At 39.2% G+C, this 23,482-nt stretch overlaps 1 protein-coding gene across 10 annotated transcripts in view; it reads left to right on the top strand.

Annotated features, from left to right (window-relative positions):
* plekha7b (pleckstrin homology domain containing, family A member 7b) overlaps positions 1-23,482 on the top strand; it is an 80,021-nt gene that overhangs the window by 37,553 nt on the left and 18,986 nt on the right. For 5 of the 10 annotated variants that reach the window (XM_076883200.1, XM_012917029.3, XM_012917030.3 and 2 more), the window contains 11 exons: positions 4,654-4,765; positions 5,717-5,821; positions 6,223-6,295; positions 6,708-6,808; positions 12,888-13,066; positions 14,490-14,918; positions 15,160-15,691; positions 17,835-17,918; positions 18,954-19,088; positions 19,832-19,900; positions 22,816-22,887. In XM_076883200.1, coding sequence (XP_076739315.1) covers positions 4,654-4,765; positions 5,717-5,821; positions 6,223-6,295; positions 6,708-6,808; positions 12,888-13,066; positions 14,490-14,918; positions 15,160-15,691; positions 17,835-17,918; positions 18,954-19,088; positions 19,832-19,900; positions 22,816-22,887 — 1,891 coding nt within the window. The remainder of the gene's footprint in view (positions 1-4,653; positions 4,766-5,716; positions 5,822-6,222; positions 6,296-6,707; positions 6,809-12,887; positions 13,067-14,489; positions 14,919-15,159; positions 15,692-17,834; positions 17,919-18,953; positions 19,089-19,831; positions 19,901-22,815; positions 22,888-23,482) is intronic. The other 5 variants (XM_076883204.1, XM_076883197.1, XM_012917034.3 and 2 more) reach the window with 5 other exon arrangements.

Here is a 23,482-nt window from a genome sequence, read left to right as displayed (position 1 = left end):
CCAAATATTCCACTATAACAGCACCATGGCGGGGCACAAGCATCTGTTAAAGCAATATAAAACTGATTAAAGTGATTCATATGCATCCTCCACTGTCATTCACTTCTTAAAACTCTCCATCATCCCTTGTTCAGTCCTGCTGAGACACGGATTTGTATACCATCAAAGGGGCTTTAACGCTATGGATGCCTCACTTGCATATTTTCAACAGTAACAAAATGCCACTTCTGATCTCTTTAAGCTCATAAAAGTAAGAATAACACCTGTTTTATGTCTGCTCTACAACAACATTACAAAGATGCCACGCAAGGGAAAACACAAGTTAAGAAAAGTCAGTCATAGCATATACACTAAGTGTACGGTAATTATTTTTATTACTATAAAAGACACTGACACAATTCATACATATGCCAGTCACTGTCTGTGTGAAGTGTTGAACTGAGCTGAGGGAAACATTGCACTCAAAGCAAAATGGATGCAGCACCACAGCTAAAATCAGTAAAAGGTAGAAAATAATAGTAAAGATAGTCTTGTACAAAAGTAATTTCAATTATATTTTACTTGCAAGGAGCCAGACTGTCATTCTACCTGTCATTTTTCAGAGGAATGTTTTTTGTTTTGTTGGTTAGTCACTTAACACTGACCTGTGAATGACTAACTCAAAGGATGAATCAGTGTTATGACAACTTTAAACGGTGTCTTTCTCAGGCTGTTGCACTTTTTTCTCTGTGTGTTTGTTGAATTTATGAAAAATGTCCAACAGTTTGAAGGCATAACGTTGTTTTTTTGCACCAACAAGGTGCTTAAAGATAAATTAGCCAAAAACTTGTCATATTTCTGCACAGTGTGGAGTGTGTCCTTACAAAAATCTGAGAAAACTGGACGAATAGAGGACAGAAGAAAAAGTGACAGCCCTACAAAACTATCTACAGCAGATGGGCAGTTCCCGAAGCCATTAGAAGTCCTTAAGGAACAGAACAAAAAAACTGAGCAAAGATCAGATATATATGGCTCTTCCGCTGATCCATCTACTGTTCACTGAAGCACCATCGGTAATGGTCTCAGTGGGAAGGGTAGCTGTCAAGAAGCCATTCTTAAGGAAGGGAAATAGGGAGAAAAGGCTGATGTATGCCAAATTACACAAGAACTGTTCTGAAAATCAGTAGCAACAGGTCTGATGAAAAGATGACTCCACCAGTCCTTCAAATCGTTATCAGTATGTATGGATGAGGTCTGAAAAGAGGCATGAGCGGAGGCTCTGTCATAGTTTGGGGTTGCATTTGGTGTTGGGAATTATCAGATTTTGACTCAACATGCAGTGCTGTCTGGAAAGCATCTGATTGGCAAAAGATTTGTTTCTCAGCATGACAATGATTTTAAACACACTGCCGGTGTGTATGCAGATAGGCAAACACACAATGGAACACTATCAGTCACAGACTGGCCTCCCCAGAGTGTGGACCTTAACGTTATTGAAGAAGTGTGGATCATGTTGAATGAGGCACTCAACATCCAAAGAAGAGCAAAGTTTGCCTGAGCCAGTTTAGGCAGTGTACCAAATATTTACTTTCAAGTTTCCTTAGAATTATACAGACTCTGTCTTTTATACTATGTTTCCAAATAGGCAACATATGAGCAGTGCATCAATTTAGAAGTAATAAAAGACTGCAAGATGATACAATTTAATATTTTAGTGAAACATCATTGGACACTTCATATCTGGTAAAAGCTGCATGTCTTAGACTTTATAACAGTGTGCAACACAAGCCGCCTGTAAACTCATCCACTTGTAAAACAGGAGTGAGTGCTCTTTCAGGCCTTTTCTGCTTTTCCTCTGGATCTACTTCTACCACATGCTTTTTTATCCTTGGTCGTTGCTTGCTGATAGCTAAATTTTATTTCTCCATTTCACAGCATGCTTAAATGTTGTTGCTGGTTTTTTTTGTTCATTAGTATGTTGACATTAGGGGTTCATTCTGCTTGTAATAATACTTTAATAGGAAGTGGGTTTCTTCCATTAATAATTGACTCACTTATTCCCTGGAGATATTGAGGACAGGCAGATCAGGAAAAGGAGCTTCATGAAGCCCGGTTCCACAGAAAGGTTGATCAGACTCTGCTTTACTGGCCTGAAGTGTCAGAGTTTGTCTAGATTATTCTACCAGGATCGAGTCATTGAGTCGCATGTACACTCACTGTCTAAAAAGATAAAAAAAAAACATCTAGTCTACCTCCATTTCCATCATAGCAGAAGAAGCAGGAAGACATGGAACTTAGCGACATTCCTACTTCGACACCACACTATGTGAAATATTGCTCCTCTCATCCACATGCCACTACAAATCTCCTGGGGAACTGCTCCAATGACAGTGGTGGTAAACAGTATGAAAACTTCACATAAAACAGCAGAGTCCCCTTGATAAGACAGAAACATCCTGTAAAACTGCTGGCAGCAGTCCAAGCTTGGAGTGAACTACTGTAAGTTGTGCTCCAGTTTGACTTTCCTTTTCCCCCCCCGCTTGTTCTACCTGTATGTTTTCTTGCTTTAGTCTCTGACAGATGCCTCAGTCTTACCTACTTTTCTCTAGATTGTGTGTATTGCGGCACACAAAGGGAAAATCAGCACAAGGATCTGCTCATAACCTATTTATTGAACAATGCAGGGGGAGTTAGGACATTGTCAGGTCACATTAGTTCCTGTTGGTAAATTAGGTTCGACTAAGCACAAACTACTAGGTTACATATATAGCACAGAGGTCACCTGACTACTCATTAGTTATTCCTTCAAGGACCTGACTGATATACCAACCAGTACCAATGTTTGGTCACATAGAAATCTGATATTCGAATATATCAGCCAATATTTATTTTCTTTTAGTGGACACAAATGTTTTTTTATGACTTGTTTGGCATCATACAGATGTCACAGAGAGGAAGAGTCCTAAATTAAGTGTTTAAAGCAATCAAAAACATTTGGATCATCAGGAATGCTTGAACACACACTGACCTCATTATCTGAAGCGAAAACAGGTAGGTCACCTTTAAACATGTCACTCTCACCATCAGTAAATTTGTACATTATTGTACTTTATTGAGCCCCGTGGGGAAATGCCCATTGAAGTTGAGATGCAGTACTTTTTGGCCAAAAATGATTGAAGTTTATTTTTTCTTTACTGGTTATTACAGTGTCCATAACCATAATGCCATCACATTGTTCTGTACTTCAGGTTAAAACGCTTCTCACATTAACTGAGTTCTCTGTTAAGAAGATCTGATGCAAGTCTTGGAAAAGCTATGATGTAACATCATGTAAGGAAATGTATCATTGCATTGCTGTTGGTGGCTCTAAGCGAACTAATGTTGAGGCTGCCGAATGTAATCTTTATTGTTTTACATCTCAGAAGCATCTCAATTCTGTTCTTTTTATTATCTTTGAGGTGCGTTGCATACAGTATACAAAAATGTCAGAAGCTTCACACAAATGGCTGTAGATGCCATGTCGTTGGCCCCTATTTGTAATCTGTACTTTGACGTGATTTCTCTCCTCGGTTGTTTGCAATCAGTCAAAACTAATTAGACCGCAGTAGGTACGAGAGGAAACATTGTTGTTTCCTGGATGGAGAATATGGTAATGACACAGCAGGGAAGAGCTTGGGGCACTTGGGGTATGAAAGATGATCTTCTGTTTAAAAATCATTACAATAATTCAGAATGAGACTTTGGGAAATTTGTGCCAACAGTAAGTTATTCACTTGGCTCCTGGAGTTTTTAATGAATAAAAGAATTCTGCTTTAAAAATGTTAGTCTTTCTGTCCTAACATAGATATGCACACACACACACACACACACACACACACACACACACACACACACACACACACACACACACACACACAAATCAGCCCCCTATGAATAAGCTTTAACCTGTTTTCTGTCATGCCTTTAACTCTGTGATACAAGATTTTCTTCTTTATTTTCTTGATAATTTGCTGTTGGACTCAAATATTTGGTATTGTTGTTCAGCAACAGACGCTTGTACTTGCACACTATGGTTGGCCGCAGTCCAAAATACGCTGTTTAAAGTGTCTGAATAGCTTAAAGTGTGGTGCAAGCTATTTGTTATTTGACACCAGCTTGTCTCTGGCATGTGTGACTGTGTTAGTTCTTCACGTTCCCTTTCAATATGATGATGTCATGTGTGAGGTGGGAAGTAGATTCCTTGTAAGCTGTGCGTATGTGCCATTGTTATGATTTTGTCTTTTTAGTTTGTTTTGGCTTTTGTGTGTGTGTGTGTGTGTGTGTGTGTGTGTGTGTGTGGTGTGTGCGTGCGTGCGCGTGTGTGTGTGTGCGTGTGCGCGTGTGTGTGTGCGTGCGTGCGCGCGCGTGTGCCACGAGGTGACTGCCAGGCCAAGTGTTACATGAGTTTTTCCTCACTGTTAACACATCCAGTGGAAAACCATTGGCTCTGACTGGTCTCACGTTGGTGTCAGGAAATAGTCATATCCTTTATATGTGAAAGCTCAGCAAAGGACTGCGCTCTGTTTTATTGCATGTTTGGAGCTTGTCAGAGGAGTTGAGAAGGAACAACACTGCCAGTGCTTTTCATCCTTTTTTGCATTCTGTTTTTCTTCCACGCTGTCGTCTCAAATGTAGGATAGAATCCCGTATGTCCAAGTCAGCGGCCAATCAGAGATCAGCCAACATGGTCACAGAGTCCTCCAAGGCTGTGACCTCAGCAGCAGTCGATGCTTCCTCAGGGTCAAAGGTGAGTCTCAGTGGTTCTCTGAGAAGCAAAGGCTTTAGATATACTGTAGAGCATGAACCAGTTAATGTATTACTGATCGAGATAACCTTTTGTTTTGAGTTTTAGTAAATTATGATGTTACAAATTTTAATACATTTGTTCAATTTGTCATAATATCAGGAGGTAGAACAGGTTGGCGGTTTAATGCCTTGCTCCTCCAGTCTGCATACCAAGTGTGAATGTCAGACTGAAAGTACTTAGATATAGTAAAAAGTGTATATGAATGGATGAATAAAACACAATGGATAACACGCTTTGAGTGCTAAAGCGCTATATAAGAACCAGTCCATTTTCTGTTATAGTCCAGAGATCAATTATCACATTGATTATGTGAGCCACAATTAACAGTCCAAATTTAACAAGTGTAACAAAATTTTATTTCCCCAGTTAACAAATGAGTCGACTACTATTAAGTTACAGTCAGAGAAGCTATATGTATTTAAGTTGAATAGTGCACCTCATTCATTTTGTTATTTTTTTGTTACCATGTATGTTTTTTATTTAGTGTCTTAAAAAGAAAATGATCACAAATCCTGATTTTTGTCTTTTTAAGCAACTCGTCAGCCAAACAGCCTCACATATTTACTGTATAAATGTACCTGAGAGACTGACTGACTTTGTCTAAAAATAAACTCTATTATAAGTGAACACGTGCGTCCACAGGAGTATACTTTTGGTATTTCCCTTTCTCGTTAAGGATGTTTAAAAAAAGGAGCTTCCAGGAAAGAAGGCCATTTTATTATTTTAAAGGAAAAATGATTTTTCCTTTCTAAGTAACAAAATGATGCATTTGTTTTCTCTGTACTGTGTAGGCTAGCATCACACAAAATGACTTTATATATGTTAATTTAAAATTGCCTCATGTTTTATTTTTATTTTGTTACTGATTATGTTTTTCTGTGGCTCCTGCAGGGCTCCAGAGGTACGGGGAAAGTACACAATTTTGGCAAAAGGGATCATGCTATTAAAAGAAACCTCAATATCCCAGTGGTGGTGAGAGGCTGGCTCTATAAACAGGTGAGGATATTCAGAGTGAGTCCGACAGGCAGATGTGTTATACAGGAGCACGTGTTAAAGACTGAGCAAATGTTTAAATGTGTCACGCAGTGAAATATCAGCCACAGGATTACCATCCTTCACTGTGTAAGAGGTGTAACTGTGCAGTATGGAAGCGATCTTTCTCTGTCCCTTAGCAGAACTTAAAAGCTCATATTGACCTTACAAAACCTTTAAATCTCACAATCCTTGGAAGTATAAAACTACAGTGCTGAATTAAATGTAGCAGCTGCAGCTTTCTGCCAAAGTAATCCTAATTAAAAAGCAGGTTATTCCCAAACTGCACTTTTTAATTAAAATATATTCCTGCAGGAGGATTTCTAAATATTGTTTGTATTGCGTTTCCCCCGATCCATTTCTAGGACAGCTCTGGAATGCGACTATGGAAACGGAAGTGGTTTGTTTTGTCCGACTACTGCTTGTTTTACTACAAAGGTAAGCGTACGAACAGTGCACTTGGTGAAGGGTTAACATGCAAACCTTTAGCGATCTCCTCTGCTGCCATTTTTGATTAATGACAGCCTGTAATTAGATATATGACATGCTTTTTCCACCAGCTTTTGCATCCTTATTACCTTGAGATCTCTTCTTGCGTTGCCATAGCATGTACCTTCTCTCCTTTATTAATAATACTGAATAATAGATAAGCCACATGCCCCATCATACCACATGCAGCCACATGCCCTTGCAGCATCTTGAGTCCTGCATGAGTTATGCCTCACTAATTTTCCTGCTATTCATAAATCTGCAGTCATTTGTAAACATCGTAAAAGATATTGGCAGAATTAGATGTTGTTCTGAATGCAAGTAACAATGTTGTGTGTGTGTGTGTGTTCTGATTTCACAGACAGCCGAGAGGAAACAGTACTTGGCAGCATCCCTCTGCCCAGTTATGTCATTTCGCCAGTTGAGCCTGAGGACCACATAAACCGCAAATATGCTTTCAAGGTAACACTGAAGTGGCACTGAGTCAGATCTTTAAAAGAAGTTTTCATGTCTATGTGCGGATTTCAAAACTTCATCTGAGATTATTTATTGCTGCGCTGTTATTTGTTAACAATCCTTCCCCTCACTCTGCTCACTGCAACACAGAAAGGCTGTTTGTGTGCTGCCTGGTGCCCAGATCTCATTTTCATATCTCATTTTCATATATCCATATGTTTATTGTTATTTATCGAGTTATTGTTTTGATTAGGTATGACACTTCTATACTTCAGTATCTACCAAAATGTGTCTTTACAACAGAGCATCAAAAATAGTCAGATCATACAACTGTGGAAAGAAGTTTAAATACACTCATCATGAGCATGAATGCTGTGTTATTTTTTGTTCTTTTTATCGAATTGGCACAGGGTCAGAGGTATACATACAGGATCAAAGACACTGTTAAAAAAATTTAAGGGAACACATCTCAATGGGAAAAAAGTACTGCTGAATATCTATACTGATATGGACTGGCTAATGCATTAGGAATGAAAACATGGCATATCATTTGATGGAAATAAAAATGATCAACCTACAGAGGGCTGAATTTAAAGGCACCCAGAAAATGATGTGGCAGCTATACCATTTTGTCAGAATTCCATTGCAGCACCTAAAAATGGTGCTCAGTAGTTTGTATGAGTGTCTATATGCATGCCTGACAATGTTGGAGCATGCTCCTAGTAAGACATAGATGGTGTCCTGGGGGATCTCCTCCCAGATATGGACCGGGGCATCACTGAGCTCATGACAGTCTGAGCTCATCCTGATTGCAGTCAGGGTGCCGTTGCCTAACCTGTAGAGGTCTGTGTGTCCTTCCATGGATCCACCACTAAACCGGATAATTCTCATTGTCACTGTCTCACTGTTAACCTTCTACTGCACCTATTGTTCATTTCATTAACATCAAAGTAGCTGAAATTGATTAACAAACTCCTCTGCTACTTAACAAACCAGATCAATAGCCCACAAGTGTAATTGACTTGATGCTATACTTTGATTAAAAAGTGTTCCTTTATTTTTTTTTTGAGCAGTGTATATAGATGAACTCACTTAAATCTTTGTAAAGTTGTACTGAAGACTCTCCAGTATCTTCGGCGTTGACAAGGCCAACTTCTTGTTAGTGATCATGATTGAATACAACAGGTAGTTTCTCTTTGCAGGCATACAAGGATTTTTTACACCAATCATTGAATTAACCAATACTCAGAGCAATAGGAAAGTCCAAGGAACCCATTGAAGAGCTAAGAAGGAGAATTAGAGTAGATTTACACAAATTGAGAAGGCCTCTTGGAGCGATTTCTAAACAACTGTAGATTTAAAGATTATCAGTTCAAACAACTGTATTAGGAATCATTCAGATTTGTCAGCACTTTGCCAAATTGTGGAAGAAGACCCAAAGTGTCTAACCCTAAGATGAGAGGAAATTGGTTAAAATGTTCAGGAACAACCGAGGAACCACCAAGGCTCCAGTCTGCTATGAACTGGAAGATGCTGGAGCACCAGTGTCCACAGCAAGGGAAGTTTTACTGGGAGGGGTTGTGACCAAGCAAGAAGCCCCTGCTCCAAAACTGACAGCTGCAAACTCAATTGAAATTTGAAGATGTCTTTCTTCAGTCTTCTGGAGAAACGTGTTATGGTCAGACGAGACAAAGGTGGATTTATCTGGCCACAACGACGTTAGTATGTTTAGAGTTAATGGCGATGCTTTCAAATGTAAGAATACTGTACCATCTGTCGAGCATGGTGGTACCATCATGCTCTGTGGATGTTTTCCTGACAGTGGTACTCGCACATTGTACAAAGTGGATGAAATAATGATGAAGATGGAGTACCAAATTCTTCAACTTCACCTCAAATTCACAACTACTGTATACGATTCAAACGTGGTCAAATCTGTATGTTCCAACAGGACAGTGATGCCAAACACACATCAAAACTGGTTTGGGGATGGATAAAGCAGGCTAATATTAAGCTTGAATGATGACCTTTCCAAGAGCCTCAATCCTATTTCTGGACTATGCTTAAAGGCCAAGTCTGTGCCAGGAAACCAATTAATTTAAGTGAACTCTACCAATTCTGCCAACAAGAGTGATCAAATATCCAGCCAGAATTATGCCAGAAGCTTGGTGATGGCCAAGACGTCTTATTGAGGTCCAACTTGCCAAGGGACATTTAACCAAACAGAGGGGGTATATGGATGTCTGTGCTTCTGTATGTATACTTTGATTCTGTGGATTGGAGAAAATCCAAAATACACTCAAACCTGTGCACCCAATTTCTGTTTTTTTTAAGTCATTAAATATGTATGCTGTACAATCTCTCCACCCTGGAAAAAGAACAGTTCAAAGACATCTTTAAAATTCCCCATGATATTCATGACCACAGCTGTAACTTCATTTATTAGTTGCTGAGTTGATATGAGACAGTTCTCAAAGTTCACCCATAAAAATCTATGTAAAGATTACCAAAGGTATGGATTTCATAGAGCTGCCATTGGCTGTTCCGATTTGTAAGATCAGGAGGTCATCAGAGGCGGGTGTCTGGTTATGACTAAGAAATAAATCAACAGCTTTCCATGGAACAGTTAGTACTGATCAAGCCCAACAAAAGAGACATCCAGAACACAACTGTCTCCTATTGTGCCCCACAGCAATAACATTTTTTTTTTACCATTTAAAACCGTGGAAGAGATTCAGCATGCAAGTGATTAGAATAGTGAGAAATGTCTAAAGAACACAGGAGCAGCAGTTTACCAGCAGCTAAACTTAACTGAACTTAAACTTTTTATTTATGGTATCTTTTGCAACTTCATTGTATTACATGAAGAACTAATATAGTCTCAAGAGTGGAGAAAGTTTCACTGGAACTAAACAACAGCTCCACTCTTGATTATTATGTATGTTCAGGTTTTTGCAAAACAAGTATTTTGCATGCACCTGAGGTGGTCTTAACTCAGCTTTTTTTTAATATAATTCTATAACTCGTTCTTTCTCAAGTTGTGCAGAGTGTGATGGAATTTTTGACCTCCTGGTTTCTGACCTTTTCTAGAACAAACTCAATAGCGGGGATTAGAGCGAACCGCTACAGTACAACTGTCCATGTATCAAGTACAGCAGAACTATTTCTTATCAGATTTTATCCACTATTATAAACTGAGAAGAAAAATATGTTTAGGTGTATTCAGTATTCAAAACAGTGTGTGAAGCATAAGAAAATGTTTCTGTCACCAAAATCTGAATGCTAATATAGCTAAAACTGGTGTTAATTGTATCACTTTTACTTTAATATATGTGCATGACGTTTTTCTTACATGCAACAAATATTTTGGGGTTTTTTTTCTTTTGTTTTCTTTCGTTTTTGCAAATTTTGAAAAAAAGAAGGACACAAGAAATTATGTTTCTTGTGTGTTAACATCATCTAGGTCCTCTTTGTGGAAGCACAGAGAGTCCCTCAAAGAATAATAGTGCCTGAATGTTGATGCAGCACAGCAGCATCTGGGTATTCTGTTATAATCCTTTCAGCTCTTTTGGGCTTTTTTTTCTTAGATTATCTGATTGTGAGAGCATGCCAGTGTGAATTACAATGTCTGTGCTCATGTGATATGTATGTACTGTGTTTTAAAGTTCATACAACGGGCACTGAAATTTGTATGGTAATTGCTGCTTAGAATATTAATAATGCATTCAGCATATTCGCTGTTGGGCGGGAGTGTATGTACAGTTAGGAGAAATGAGCGTTGGCTTTGCATTAATACCTTGTATTTAAGGGATCCCCCATCCCCCCACCCTTAGCTCTCCCTGTGCCATCATGCATTAAAGAGCAGGAGATTTCATTATGTGTATCTGAGGTGCTTTGGAAATTTTCAGTTACTGCTAAGCAAGCATGAAAACAGCTGAGTTGTTGTTGGTGTCCAGGAATGATATGTCTCTCTCTTAGATCTACTGACATGTAGAGTTAATTCTAGATTAATCTTTTACCTGGGTTAAAAATGATTTGAAGATGAGGCGAATAAAGTGTTCAAATTCTACTGAAAATCAGCTAAATGAGCGGTTGGATTTATAAAACTTAAGATGTTGTGTAAGGACTTTGGTGCTGTAATGCTTTGTGCTTTGATTCCACAGTCGTGTGTCAAAGCACTTACGATGCTCCCATTATTACTCATTCTTGCTTTTGTGATGACGAGGGACTCCAGCTGGAGCCATTTCTGTTCTCTCTGTTTGAATCAGCACTGATCAGCTGTGACTTTCTGTTATTTTCTGTTCTCCTGTTTTTGCTCACCTCACTGTGTTTCTCTCATTCCCTGTTGGTCAATTGCCTTCCATTGTGACCCGGTGTGTTTGCGTGGGCGGAGTGAGTACTGTTCTCTGTGGGCGGCCGTCCTGAATCACACAGGCTTCCTGTGTTACATGAATAGGTATTTGATTTCACTATAGCCTCACCAGTAGCGCACCATCTTCACCTCCATTTGTTTGCGTCTAGCTGCTGAATGCACATTTCTAAATGTGCATTTAAGCCTCATCATGGAAACGAATGACAAATCATTTATGGACAATGCCAGAGCAATCATTGCTAGATTAGACAAATCTTTTGAGTGGGAAACATTAATCGAGTGCTTTTCTTTTACATGCACCACATTTAAAACATCTATTACAGTATAAGCATTCTTCCTGGACATGAATGTTAGATATTTAGCGCAGAACTGATAACTCTTTAAAACTTAATCCACCAGTAGCACAAGAGTCAGCACTTTACCCTCAGATGTTTGTTTATAATCCAAGTTAAACTCCCATATATTTAGCAGGTTCACCAATTACTAACTTTATAAATGAGATCAATTGGCAAATGTTGATGCTCATTTTACCATTTCATCACTTTGAAAATGTAACGTAAATGCTCTGAGGCCCTGGTATTTGTCTTGTCAGGCTGCTTATTACTCATCACATTTCCATCATCGCGGGAGAGGGAGAATGGCGAGGTGTCAGCCATTTTTCTTTGCATTTCATGGAATGTATGTCGTCATTAGCAGTTTGCCATCTCCTGTACGTGTGTTTATTTTTTAATACAAGCTATGAAATTAACCCAACACAATTCTCTCCCTCTTTTTGGAAGCAGGTCTTGTTGAGTTTGCTTTGCCGTGTTTGGCCTCTAACATGTTGAGTTTTTAGTAGATTATTGAGTGATAATCATTATAATTATTAATGAATAATAATCATTTTAAATTATGAGTGCTACATAGTAAAGATCTTTCTGAACAGATCAATGAAAATAGAGACTTCTCTTATTAATAAAGTCAGCCTGAACTCAATAAACTACTTTTTTTTATTACAGGTGGCCTTCTGCTTTTCTGTTAATATGATGAATAAGGATATGTATAATTGCATTAAGTTTTTATATTTATTTTGTTTCTCATTATCAAGTGTGTTGTATTGGACTCGTTGAAGGTCATGCTCTTACAGTTCATGTGAAATAGCCAATAAATTCCTCAAAAACATTCATTCTGGAAACCTCTATAGAGTAAGAGTAAATATAGTTTTAATTTCTGTTGAGTAATTGAAGATTTAACATTTCACTTACCTCTTACTATAATATATTGTAAAAGGTAAGGAAAAGTATGTAAACAGTAGTAGGTAAAAAACACCTGTGAAACTACAAACAGCTGCTCACCCCTTGAGTGGTTTTTTATATGCGGTTATGTGTGTGCTTGTGTCTAAAGGAGTCCGTAATTCTGTTCTCTTTGTTCCTGTTTGGTTGTTCGCTGCAGCTGGTATATAATTTGTGTATTTCTAGAAGAATTTCTCTTAAAGACGGGAAGGTGTAACCTTTATGTTTTGCTTTTTGTGTTGCCAGAAACAACAGCAACATATTTTCTGCTGCAGCACTTTTTTTCCCTTCCATTCTTTTTCTGTATATTGTTGCTGTAAACTTCAGTGAGTTGGCAGCGATCATTGAACAATAAAGCACTTATCGGCCTGTCTGGCAGCTTTTTCCTGCCTTTAGTAAGACGCTCTCACGTCTATTCCCCATCTCTCTCTCTCTTTGATAGGCGAGCCATACTGGAATGCGCTCCTACATTTACAATAAGAACTCTGTGATTGGCTCACAGGCAGAACACTGCGGGATGCGGACATATTTCTTCAGTGCGGACACACAGGAGGACATGAATGGCTGGATCCGGGCCATGAACCAGGCTGCGCTGATGCAGCAGAGTCACATGATAAAGAGGTTGGTCTCACTCTACTGGGTTCAGTTGGTTGGGGTTCTAGTGCAAGTTTGCACAGAAGAACTGGATATCTATTGAGATTAGATTAAAAAAGGGACCCTGGATGTCCCGATCAAAAACAACTAGAACCTTTGCTAGTGCATCATGCTTTAAGGACTCAACAGCACTGTTATACTGCAGTCCTGAAGGTCAGATTCTTTAGTATCTATATGATTCACTAATAAAATTATGTTTTCCGTAATGGGCTGCATTGTAACTTCAGTATTCTGCAGCTGTGAGTCCAGCTGTGTCTGCAAAGTAGACTTTCTCAAATATTTAATGGAGGGCAGAAATGCTCTAAAATATATAGCCAGATACTCGCTGTATACAGAGTTATCTTACATTAGCAGGCTGTACTGCATAGCTTAAATGATCTGTGCAATGTTGCCATCTAGAGACCAATGTACATCACTACCTAATTTTTTAATAATATTTTGGAAAGTGCTCAAAATCCCATTGTTGTGTTCTTTGAAATGAAATACAAGTTATGTGAAATACCCATTAGACATTAGTGTCCATCAACTGTATGAAGTTTGTGAAACTGTAAATAACACACCAAGAAAATCCAATGTTCGGGAATAAGGATACATGTTTTAAAGTATGGAGCATTAGGTTGCAATGCATTAAAAAGGTGGTGCTCTAAACTAAAGTATTTGATGAAGATAAAGTGAGTGATATTACTCCGGTGCTCTGGGGTTTCCATTTTAGCTCCTTTGAAAATGTGCAGTTGGATATTTAATGAATAGCTCCCCGTGCTCTGGATTTGTGTCTCTGCAAATGGATTTGGAAATTACCTTTAGGACCACTTAAGGTTGATTAGAGTTCCCATTGTGTTCTCTAGCCACTGATTAATACTGTGTAATCTCATAACCCTGTAACAGTAATGTCAGGTATAATTTACCTTACATAATATACTTGATAAAACATATTATTTTCCATCAGAATATTTTGAAGTACAACATTACATGGAAAACTGAAGTACCCTTCTTTTATTTCTCCCGATGTGTATCATTAAAAAGGTGTCATGAGGGGACCTTAAACAGCCTCTAAAATTAGTGAAAACTTCCTAAAGAAAAAAAAGGGACTGGGAACTTCTCCGGTCTACTCATTCCTTCGACACAGAGTCTTTTCCAGTAAAGGCATAATCTCCCTGCATCACTGACAACTCGGGGGATATGAATAAAAATGGCATTTTTGACAGGGTAAAAATGACCAGCTGGCTATAATTTTTTTAACCATATGAATTCTCTTGGAAATTACCACTAAGTGATATTAATTCATCGTGTGGGTGAAAATCATCTGACGTCAGTGAAACTCTTTACATTTTTACTGGCAGGTTTGACATTGGTTTAAATATCATATCAATCCTATGTCATGTCTTCACAGAGAGGTGGAGAAGCCAGAGAAAGCTGCACAACAGGCAGTCCCACAGACCAACCATGTCCACACTAACCAGAGCTCATCTCAGCCAGAAAGTGCTCACAGGACAGACAGAGGGGAAGCTCAGAGCAATGGTATCAGACTGGCTCACGGAGACGAGGTGAGGTATGGATTAGAGATCCAGGGGAAACCCAGTCAGACAGCCCCACAGGAGAGAGTAGAGAGACTGTCTCCAGACGCTGTTAATGATGCTGCCCATAAGAATGGACAAAAGACTGTAATCCAAGTGGCTCTGCCACCAGAACAAAATGGAAATCTTGTCTATCAGAGGGGTTTCGTTACACGGGCAGACACTGAGAAGCATGTTCAGAGGAAGAACACGTTGGCTCAGGTGGAGCACTGGGTCAAAGTTCAAAAAGGAGACCCCCCGAAGAGGTCAGTCTGACTTCACACAATCAGTTTGACTCAACTAACATTTCTCTATAACAGCAGCATGACTAATGACAAAGAAACTTTGAGTCTATGCCTCCCTCTAGTGGCTTTTATGAGGATTCACTTATTAGATTGCTTTAATCTTTCTATTGAATTTCATTTTATCTTATTTAAAGCATTATGGCTCTATAATAGATTAAAAAAACACAGCTAAAAGATTTCCTTGTTCTTCTTTCTTTCATAGTGCTCCCTCTGCTGAGTTCAACCTCCCTCGATGGACTCCTCCCTTAAAGCCCAAATCAAGTGCAGCAGATGTCACCTATCAGTCATTGCCAAAGTCTCCCCGTCTACCCTGTGGCAGCAGCTCTCCTCCAGCAACATGCAATCTGCCCAGTGACTACAAGTACGCCCATGACCGGCTCAGCCACTTCCGTATGTCCACTGACGAGCGAATGGCCACCAAGGAGGGAATGGTGTGGCAGCTGTATGAGTGGCAGCAACGGCAGCAGTTTCGTCACGGCAGCCCCACCGCTCCTATTTACACCGGCCCCAACTTCACAGACTCCTCATCTTTCAGAGTGACTGTAGAAATGCCACGCTCCATCTCTGTTCCTCCATCACCATGTGAAGTCCCACCATCATCCTTCAAGCCCCTGTCTCCACGCAGACCACACACTCCTTCAGACAGACGCACAGTAAGGCCCTTGGATGAATTGGCACCAGGGGACAGCACAAGATCAAGCTCACCCGGGCATTTTTGTGCCCATCTTTCTCAGGTAGCACACCTAGTTAAGGAGGCGCTTAGTTTGCCTTTCTTTCAGTTAGATTTGTACATTTAGAGTATTAATTGCAGTTCTTAATACTCTAGTTCTAAAATACTCAATGGGATAAAACAGAGAACTGTGCACAGAGAAATGTTGCATTCAGTGAACAGTAATAATTTAATATCCATTTTATTAAATAAACCTGCAAATACCTGTTTTTACTTTGATTTACATGATGATAAACTGTAGTTAAGATATAATAGGTAAGAATAGTGCACGTGTCATTCCATATTTTTAATTAGCCTCCCATAGATTAAAACCAGCAAAGAACTGATTCCTCTGTGTAAGAGGACCTTTGTTAATTGGATATTAAATATTACTGGTTACATTTTCTTTTGCTTTCATCTAAAAACAAAAAGTCTTTTGACTGATTGGTTATCTAAATAATTAATTGACTAACGAATAAAATAAATGGCAGAGTAACTGAAAATAATACTTGTGTTCCCAGCTAGTTCAATTAATCTCTTCAGTGTATCTTGAATGATGGGAACAGTGGAGTTTTTGTGGATGGTGTGAAAGTAGCCGGTGTGTTGACAGTGTTGTTTCTCTCCCATAGTAAGCTTGGATGGAGACCTGCACATAGTGTTGGATGGAAAGATGAAAGTCCCACCCTTTATAAATTTATGTGCTGATACTCAGTAATTGGGCCTTAAACACTGGTGATACTGTGAGACAGTAAACAGCAGTGGCCTGTCATTGACATGGGACTGAAGTAAAACTCAGTGTTTCACATGTTCTGAGCCAAATGACAAAGGTCTCATTCTCATGGTAGCTTGTGGATATGAGGTGTCACAACTTGGAGAATGTTGTGAGCTCACAAGGACACCATGGGAAGATCGCGCGAGGAGCATGAGAAGGCTCCGACTTTACAGCGCGCACACTTTGATGCTCATGTGAATCGTTTGCAGATTCACACAGTCCACACCCAGGCCTACTCCACAGGTGGTGTGAGCGCATGCGAGTAAAAGCTCGCTACTCTGCCGTCCCCCCAAAACGTCGTAGCGCTCAGACAGCACCGCCACCGCCACAGGAGACGGAGCCCAGGAGCACGTCCTGTAATCCACACCCTGCTCTCTCTCCCCACCACACCCTCCACATGTGAAAAAAATCTCCCTCCAAACCATCACCACATTTGCCAACACACACAACCCTCATAACCAACCCGTTGGCCTTACACAAGTAAACAAAGTGTTGCAGATGCTCTGTTTCCCCTATGATTCAACCAAGTGTCAAGACTCTAATTACAACCATAAAATATAGTGACGCGCAATTATGGAAAACCCTCTAGAGGATACATTTTTAACAAAGGTAGCCACAGTGACTATGCTAGGGAGCGATGTTTATGGGAACTAAATTTAGTTGGCACTGAACTTAGTTTTGGTGCACCCAGCATCTCTGAGGCTGATGGTGCTCTCTGGCTGGAGTGCACTTAAGTAATAGCGATCTGTGTGCCTCTGCGGAATATCATTAAGAAGTATGTTTTATTAGCAGCTAATCCAATTTGCCCTGGGCTTCTCAGCACCCTATAAACATCTCTACTGTATCTCAAACATCAGCAGCGGTCTCTTTCTTCTGATCTCGCATTTAAATAAAAAACCTATTATACAGCAAAAAAATTGTGGCATGGGAATCTCAAAGGGAATGGCTTACAGTGCTTCTCTTGCTGGTAGCAAACAAATGTTATTTTAAGAAAGCAGGTTTAGTATAATTTATGTGTAGTTAATTAAATCTCTTGTTGTTTGTGTCCTTTTAAGCTTCTGTGGTGGGCCTGGTTTTCGCTAATTCTGTGTGTTAAGCAAAAACGTCAAATTTTTCCGAGCCCTGTAGCATCTGAAAACTCAGGGCACACCTTGTTTCGTATAAGAGTAGGAGTGATGAAAGCGAGAAAAGGATAGATGGAAAAAATAAATCTGCTGTGTAGTCAAATTTGTTTGCAGACTTGGAGGCAATGGTTTAACTTTGACTTAGTGTGATGAAGTGATCCATATATCACTTTCAACACACTATTGAAGATTATTTAGTAAATCAGATATTCTGTTTGATTTCATTCTATATGATCTGCGTTAACAAGTGAACGAATTGCATTTCTCCACAGAATTCCCAAATAGAGAGGAGGTCCGTGCCAGCCATGGGCTACATCACACACACAGTCAGTGCTCCCAGCTTGCATGGCAAAACGGTATGAGCTTCTATTACATTAATATTACTTACTTGGATCAATATGAAAAATGGACTTTTTGTAATATTAACAAAGCGTTATAATAGTCTAGGAAAATGAATCCAGGTAAGAACTGGAAACGTAATTAATGGGGGCCGTCTGTGACATTATCACATGTAGAATTTGTTCCAGTGTTTTTGTTCCTGATAGCATTTCTGTTCAGACAGCACAGCAGGCCGTCCTCACATGACAGTCTTTGTTGTGTAGCTCTAGGTTTTACATTTTCAGGTATTATTAGGACACATTGTGTTAAAGGTACATGAATTATCACGAATTCATTCATGACTTCATGCATGAAAAACAATGAATTCATTAATTAAAGTAAAACCGTGTAAAAATATAACTGTATAAAGAAACTATAGGGGGAAAAGTTACTTATATCCAGAACATAAACATACACAGTTTGCTGTTATGTGTAGAGACAACACTGACTTTGGTCCCTTTTATGCTCAGATGATTCAGATGTTGTTGTTATGTGGTTCAACAAACAACAACAATAAAAACATTCCTCTAAAAATGGTCAAGGATTGGACTTAAACTGAGTGAAAAAAGCAAATGTCCACAGAAGCTTTGGAAGAGCTATTGTTCAATACTACTGAAAAAGTCTGGCTTCTTGGAAATAAAATATAAAGAAATGAGGTGTGACTCAAGACTTCTGCACAATACTGAAAATTACAAAAATGAATGTATAAAATATCTGAAATATTTGGGGGCAGGGCCAGTGTTAGATAAGAGTGAGGATGAGGTACTGGTGTTTAACATGTGTTTTTCATAAATGAATTAATGCTATTAATGTGTCCCGTTTTCTATGAATAGGTGACAATTCATGTACCTTTCACATAAAGTGTTACATTATTGGAGGCAGCAGTATACTGGTGTCTCTGCCACACTCCACAGTTACTGCAGCTCAGCCACTTTACTGCCCAGATGATTATGAAATATTTCCTCTCATCCCTCTGTGCTTTCACTGGCCCCTAAACCCGGGCTACGCTACAGCCAGAGGAGCTGACTCTGCTCCTCATTCAGCTTCGGAGGCACCAGGCCAAGATGGCTGGTGCACATAGTCCCAGCAATGCATTCGCTCACCTGCAGCACCACCAGCACAACGGCCTACTAGGCCCCAGCATGCAGGTCAGGGACCCTCATATTTCCCTAATGCAGCCCAGTGCATCCTTTGCCAGTGCATTGTGGTCCCCTGCTCCCCAGCCATTCCCATACATTACTACCCTATCATCGTTACAGACTGTGCAGTTTTCTGATTCTGCTTGGATGTCTTGTTCATTTAACCACTTTGACATGACTTGTATTGTATTAACGGTTATATATTATGGATACTCGGAGCCTTGTGTGACTGTTTGTAAACAGGGATATGCCATGTTTGGAGCATGTTGCTTGTGGCCCATGCCTGTATTTTACACTTTGCGTTGTCTCATAGATGTATAACCTTGCACAACCACAATAATGTCTGATTATCAGAACATTTCTGTGTAGTTGGGAAGCAAACACAATGCTGTAAGAGCAGCAGCGACAACTCCACCCAGTTTTTAGCAACCGACCATTCTCTGGCCATCCTCCACGCTTATGGAGAAATATAAACTCTCTGTCTGACCACATGTCATGCACATGTCTGTGTTCCTCAGTTGTGCATAAGGTCATACATGAGACATTAAACCAGATCAAAACAATTACTTGATTACTTAATTAGAGCTTGACTGTAGATAAAAATAGAGAGGTAGAAGTGCACTGTAATTGAGACCAAGTTAATTAAAGTTCTGCTAGAAAATCCCAAATAAAGGCCCTAAGTGTCATCTGATCACGCATTATCCTTTGCAGCTTCATTTCAAATGATTTATCTCTCCATTGCTCATTTAAAGGCTGATGATACTTACATACAACTGAAGAAGGACCTGGAGTATCTAGATCTGAAGGTGGGCCCCAACAAAGTAAATGGCACTTTGTCTTTTTCATCTTCTTCTCCACCTCCCCTCTCTGGACTACAATCTTGTTCTCCTGTCGCTGCCTCCAACATCTGCCTCCCTGTTTCCCTCTTTTCCTTTCTGTCCTCTGTTCTATTTCTGTCCTTTACAATGGAATTAACATTTCTCGAAACTGTCTTCTTATTGCACAAATGATCAATTTAAGGATAAAGAAAAAGATACTTTTCAGTTTTGCTTTGATAAATCCTGAAAATTGTCCAGTGAAACTGGTATAAAGTAATAATGATGCTGAAGTGTTGAAGTGTTTTATTGATGCAGCTCTGCATCAGTAAAAAAAAAAAAAAGAAAGGAAAAAAGCAAAGTGAGTTGAGGGAAGTCATCTTGTGATACGCAGTACAGCAAATAACTTTTCGCTTTCTGGGTTCAAAAGAGATCAAAAAGAGATCAGTGTGTTTGAAATGCCCACGTCATGTTTTGCTCGAATGTGAGGATGATGTGCATACAAGTGAAATAGACCATTGTACTGCTTTTTAAATGGAATGTGACGCATCCCAGTAAATTATGCAGGATCTTTACACATGAATCCCTTCATCCGATCATCCATCGTGTGATACTCACCACTGAGATTTTGAATTGCATGCTAATAAGCACCACTAACAGTACTGAATGTCTGTTTGACTTTTTGCTTTTGTTTTATTTGTTAGAGCATAACAGATGGCCTAATTAGGCTCTTTAGGAAATTTTATGTATTTTTTATGTATTAGCAAAGTAAATACGATTTTATATTATAGGCTGAGTCATAGTTTTATTGTGGTAACTGGTGGAAATGGATGAAAATGTGCAGCGGTGTAAGTTTGCTATGGTCTTCAAAAACTCCTACAGATACTTGGTAATGCACTTAATTAGAGCTGGCAAAGGGACAGACTGCAAAAAACATAGTCAAAACTTGTTTATTTTGAGTTGATTTTTGCATAGTTGGTCCTAACTCGTAAGCACCCACGCCTTTTAAACTCAGTGCCCCAAGAATGAAACTGAGACTTTCTTTTAAAAACTCAAAGTTTCCAAAGCCAAGAAAAAAATATGCTGGTGATCACTGTAATAATTTTCCCAGACTTCATGACGATCTCTCTACAACCACAGAATACATAATAAAACTTTTTCTCACAGACTGTGCAATACCCCCACAAGACTACTAATTGACCGTGACATGTAAAATAAGTGGAATGTCCCTTTAACTGAGTCTCCTATTTGCACTGGTCCATACTGCTGTTCAACGTGTGGTGACCCTAATGTGGGCGATATATGAATAATCAACCTTTTGATCTCTGAAAATTACTGACTCTGATAGAGAAGTGGCTGACAAATCTCTGCGTCATTATCTTGTGAACCTCCGGGTGCGATGCAAAGACCGGCAGTCGCTAGATACCCTGTACTATTAGCCTGATATCAGCAGAGAAAAATATCACAACTATAGTGGAGCTAGTTAAGTCTATACGTTTCTGGAAAATGACAGTTGTTTTTGTTTTTGTTTTTTTTTTAGTTTTTTTTTTAGTAATTTTGTTGCTACGATGGACTTTAAATTAAACCATATAGATGTCCCTGAAATGCAGACTTTCAGGAATTACATGCATTTTATGCATGGTTCCCCATTTTCACAGGCTAATTAGACAGACTAAAATAATTCTAAACCTAAGCATTGTTTTTAATACTTGGTAACATCAGGCCTGTTCACTCATTATTTCAGTACAAATTAAGCAGACAAAATATCTGGAGCTGATTCTGTGTTGAACTTGGACTTGGCTGCGGTTCACTGGTACTCTCAATATGAGGTCCAGATAAGTTGTTATTGCAGGTAAAGGAGGCCATCATGTCACTGAAAAAGAAAACTAAATCTATCACAAAGAAAAAAATTAAAATAGTTTCCAAATCTATGATCTGGTACATCCTTAAAAATAAAAAATGAACTGCCCACCTCAGCAACACAAAAAGGTTTGGAAGACACGTTTCCAACGTCCAGTCAAGCAAAAAACACTCTCGACAAGGTGGTTTAAGAGATGCCTTCATGAATGTAAATATAGAAGTTTACTGGTTACACACAGAAAAGGAGCCTGCACAGTTCTGCAGAATAAACCGCTGGACAGTAAACCACATGATGTGCCAAAAATGGTGGAGGCAGTGTAATGGCCTGGTAGTGAAGGAAGTAGCGGGATGAATTCTGAAGAGTGTCACAATGCAGATGGCAGCATGGTGGTTAGCACGGTTGCCTCACTGCAAGACGTTGCTGGGTTCAAATCCATCACTGGTCTAGGGAGAGGTTTCAGCACCCCTGCTAGATAGGTGGAAGTGAATGGATTGAAAGCAGAAACCAAAGGGTACTTCAGTGAACCCCTAACCGATCATCTGATGATGTCCACATCACTGGCTACAACTGATTTTTTTATCCAAATGTTATAAACAATTGGACAAAAACCGCATTGTTCCTCCTGTATCCGAGGGTCCTTTCCAGCACTCTGGCATAGACTTTCCCAGGGAGGCTGAGGAGCATTTTAATAATCAACGCCTTTGTTAGGTCTCCACTTAAAAACGTTCCCATTCAAAACCATGGATGTGAAAAACAAAATCTGAAAAAAACTTTTTTCTCCCATACTGGTAATATTAAGGAGTTGTTTGTTAAGTTACAGTAATAAGCATCCTGTAAATAGCAGCGTAAGAGCTTTTTTCCAAACACAAAGATGTAGAAACTCTATCTGCATAAATGTTTGAACGAAGCTATAATAAGGTTTTTTTTTCCAATTTTGTATCAGTTTTTTTTTATTTTGTTTTCCTCCTTAGTAAACTCGGCTTAACTTGTGTATCAGTCCCATTATCTGTAAACTAGAAATATGTATCAGTTTTTTATTTTGTCATTCGTTCAACTTTAGGTTACTGGACGTGACAGTTTAAAGAAAGAAAGACCATCAAGGCCTGTGAAAATAGCAGAAAGTGATGCTGATGTAAGTAAATCATTCTGTTCTCAGGATTTACAAAAACAGTCAGATAAGCACCCTGTTTATCCTTCTCTGTTTTTCCCCTCTAAGATCTCTGTTTCCGACTTCTGACAATCCACTACAGAGAAGCAGCTGACTTTAGTCTGACTTTACTGTGTGTTTTAGTGTGGTTTGCCTGCGTGTGTGTTCTTAAGTTGTGGTAAACAGAGGCTGTAGAGGGAAGGGAACGTATTTGCGTTGCAACACTGTGGGGACACCCATCCATGCAGCACAGTGAGGGCCTGAGAGTATCGACCACAGCTTTTATTTTCCTCCCTGCAATTTAAAGGGAAAAATACATGTAATGGGAGTTTTAGATGTTGAGCTGTTAAATTTTTCAGTTTGATTTCCCAGATTCTGCTTTCCTCATTCTTTGTTTTCTGCTGAATAGAGGTAAATAAGATGGATGTCCTGGCTTTTCATCATTAGCATTGTTCCACTTTAACAATTTATAAGAAATTGCCAGTAAATTTATCGGAACAATGAATATTTCATGCAATTAAAAACAACAATATGTGGCAGCGAAAATAAAAACAGCTTAATTATTAATTGAACAGAATGA

This window comes from Maylandia zebra, linkage group LG1 (genome assembly GCF_041146795.1).
Source record: "Maylandia zebra isolate NMK-2024a linkage group LG1, Mzebra_GT3a, whole genome shotgun sequence".
In the NCBI taxonomy this organism is placed as follows: domain Eukaryota; kingdom Metazoa; phylum Chordata; class Actinopteri; order Cichliformes; family Cichlidae; genus Maylandia; species Maylandia zebra.
Note: the sequence above shows the minus strand (reverse complement) of the source record. Positions and strands in the feature narration are given on the sequence as shown.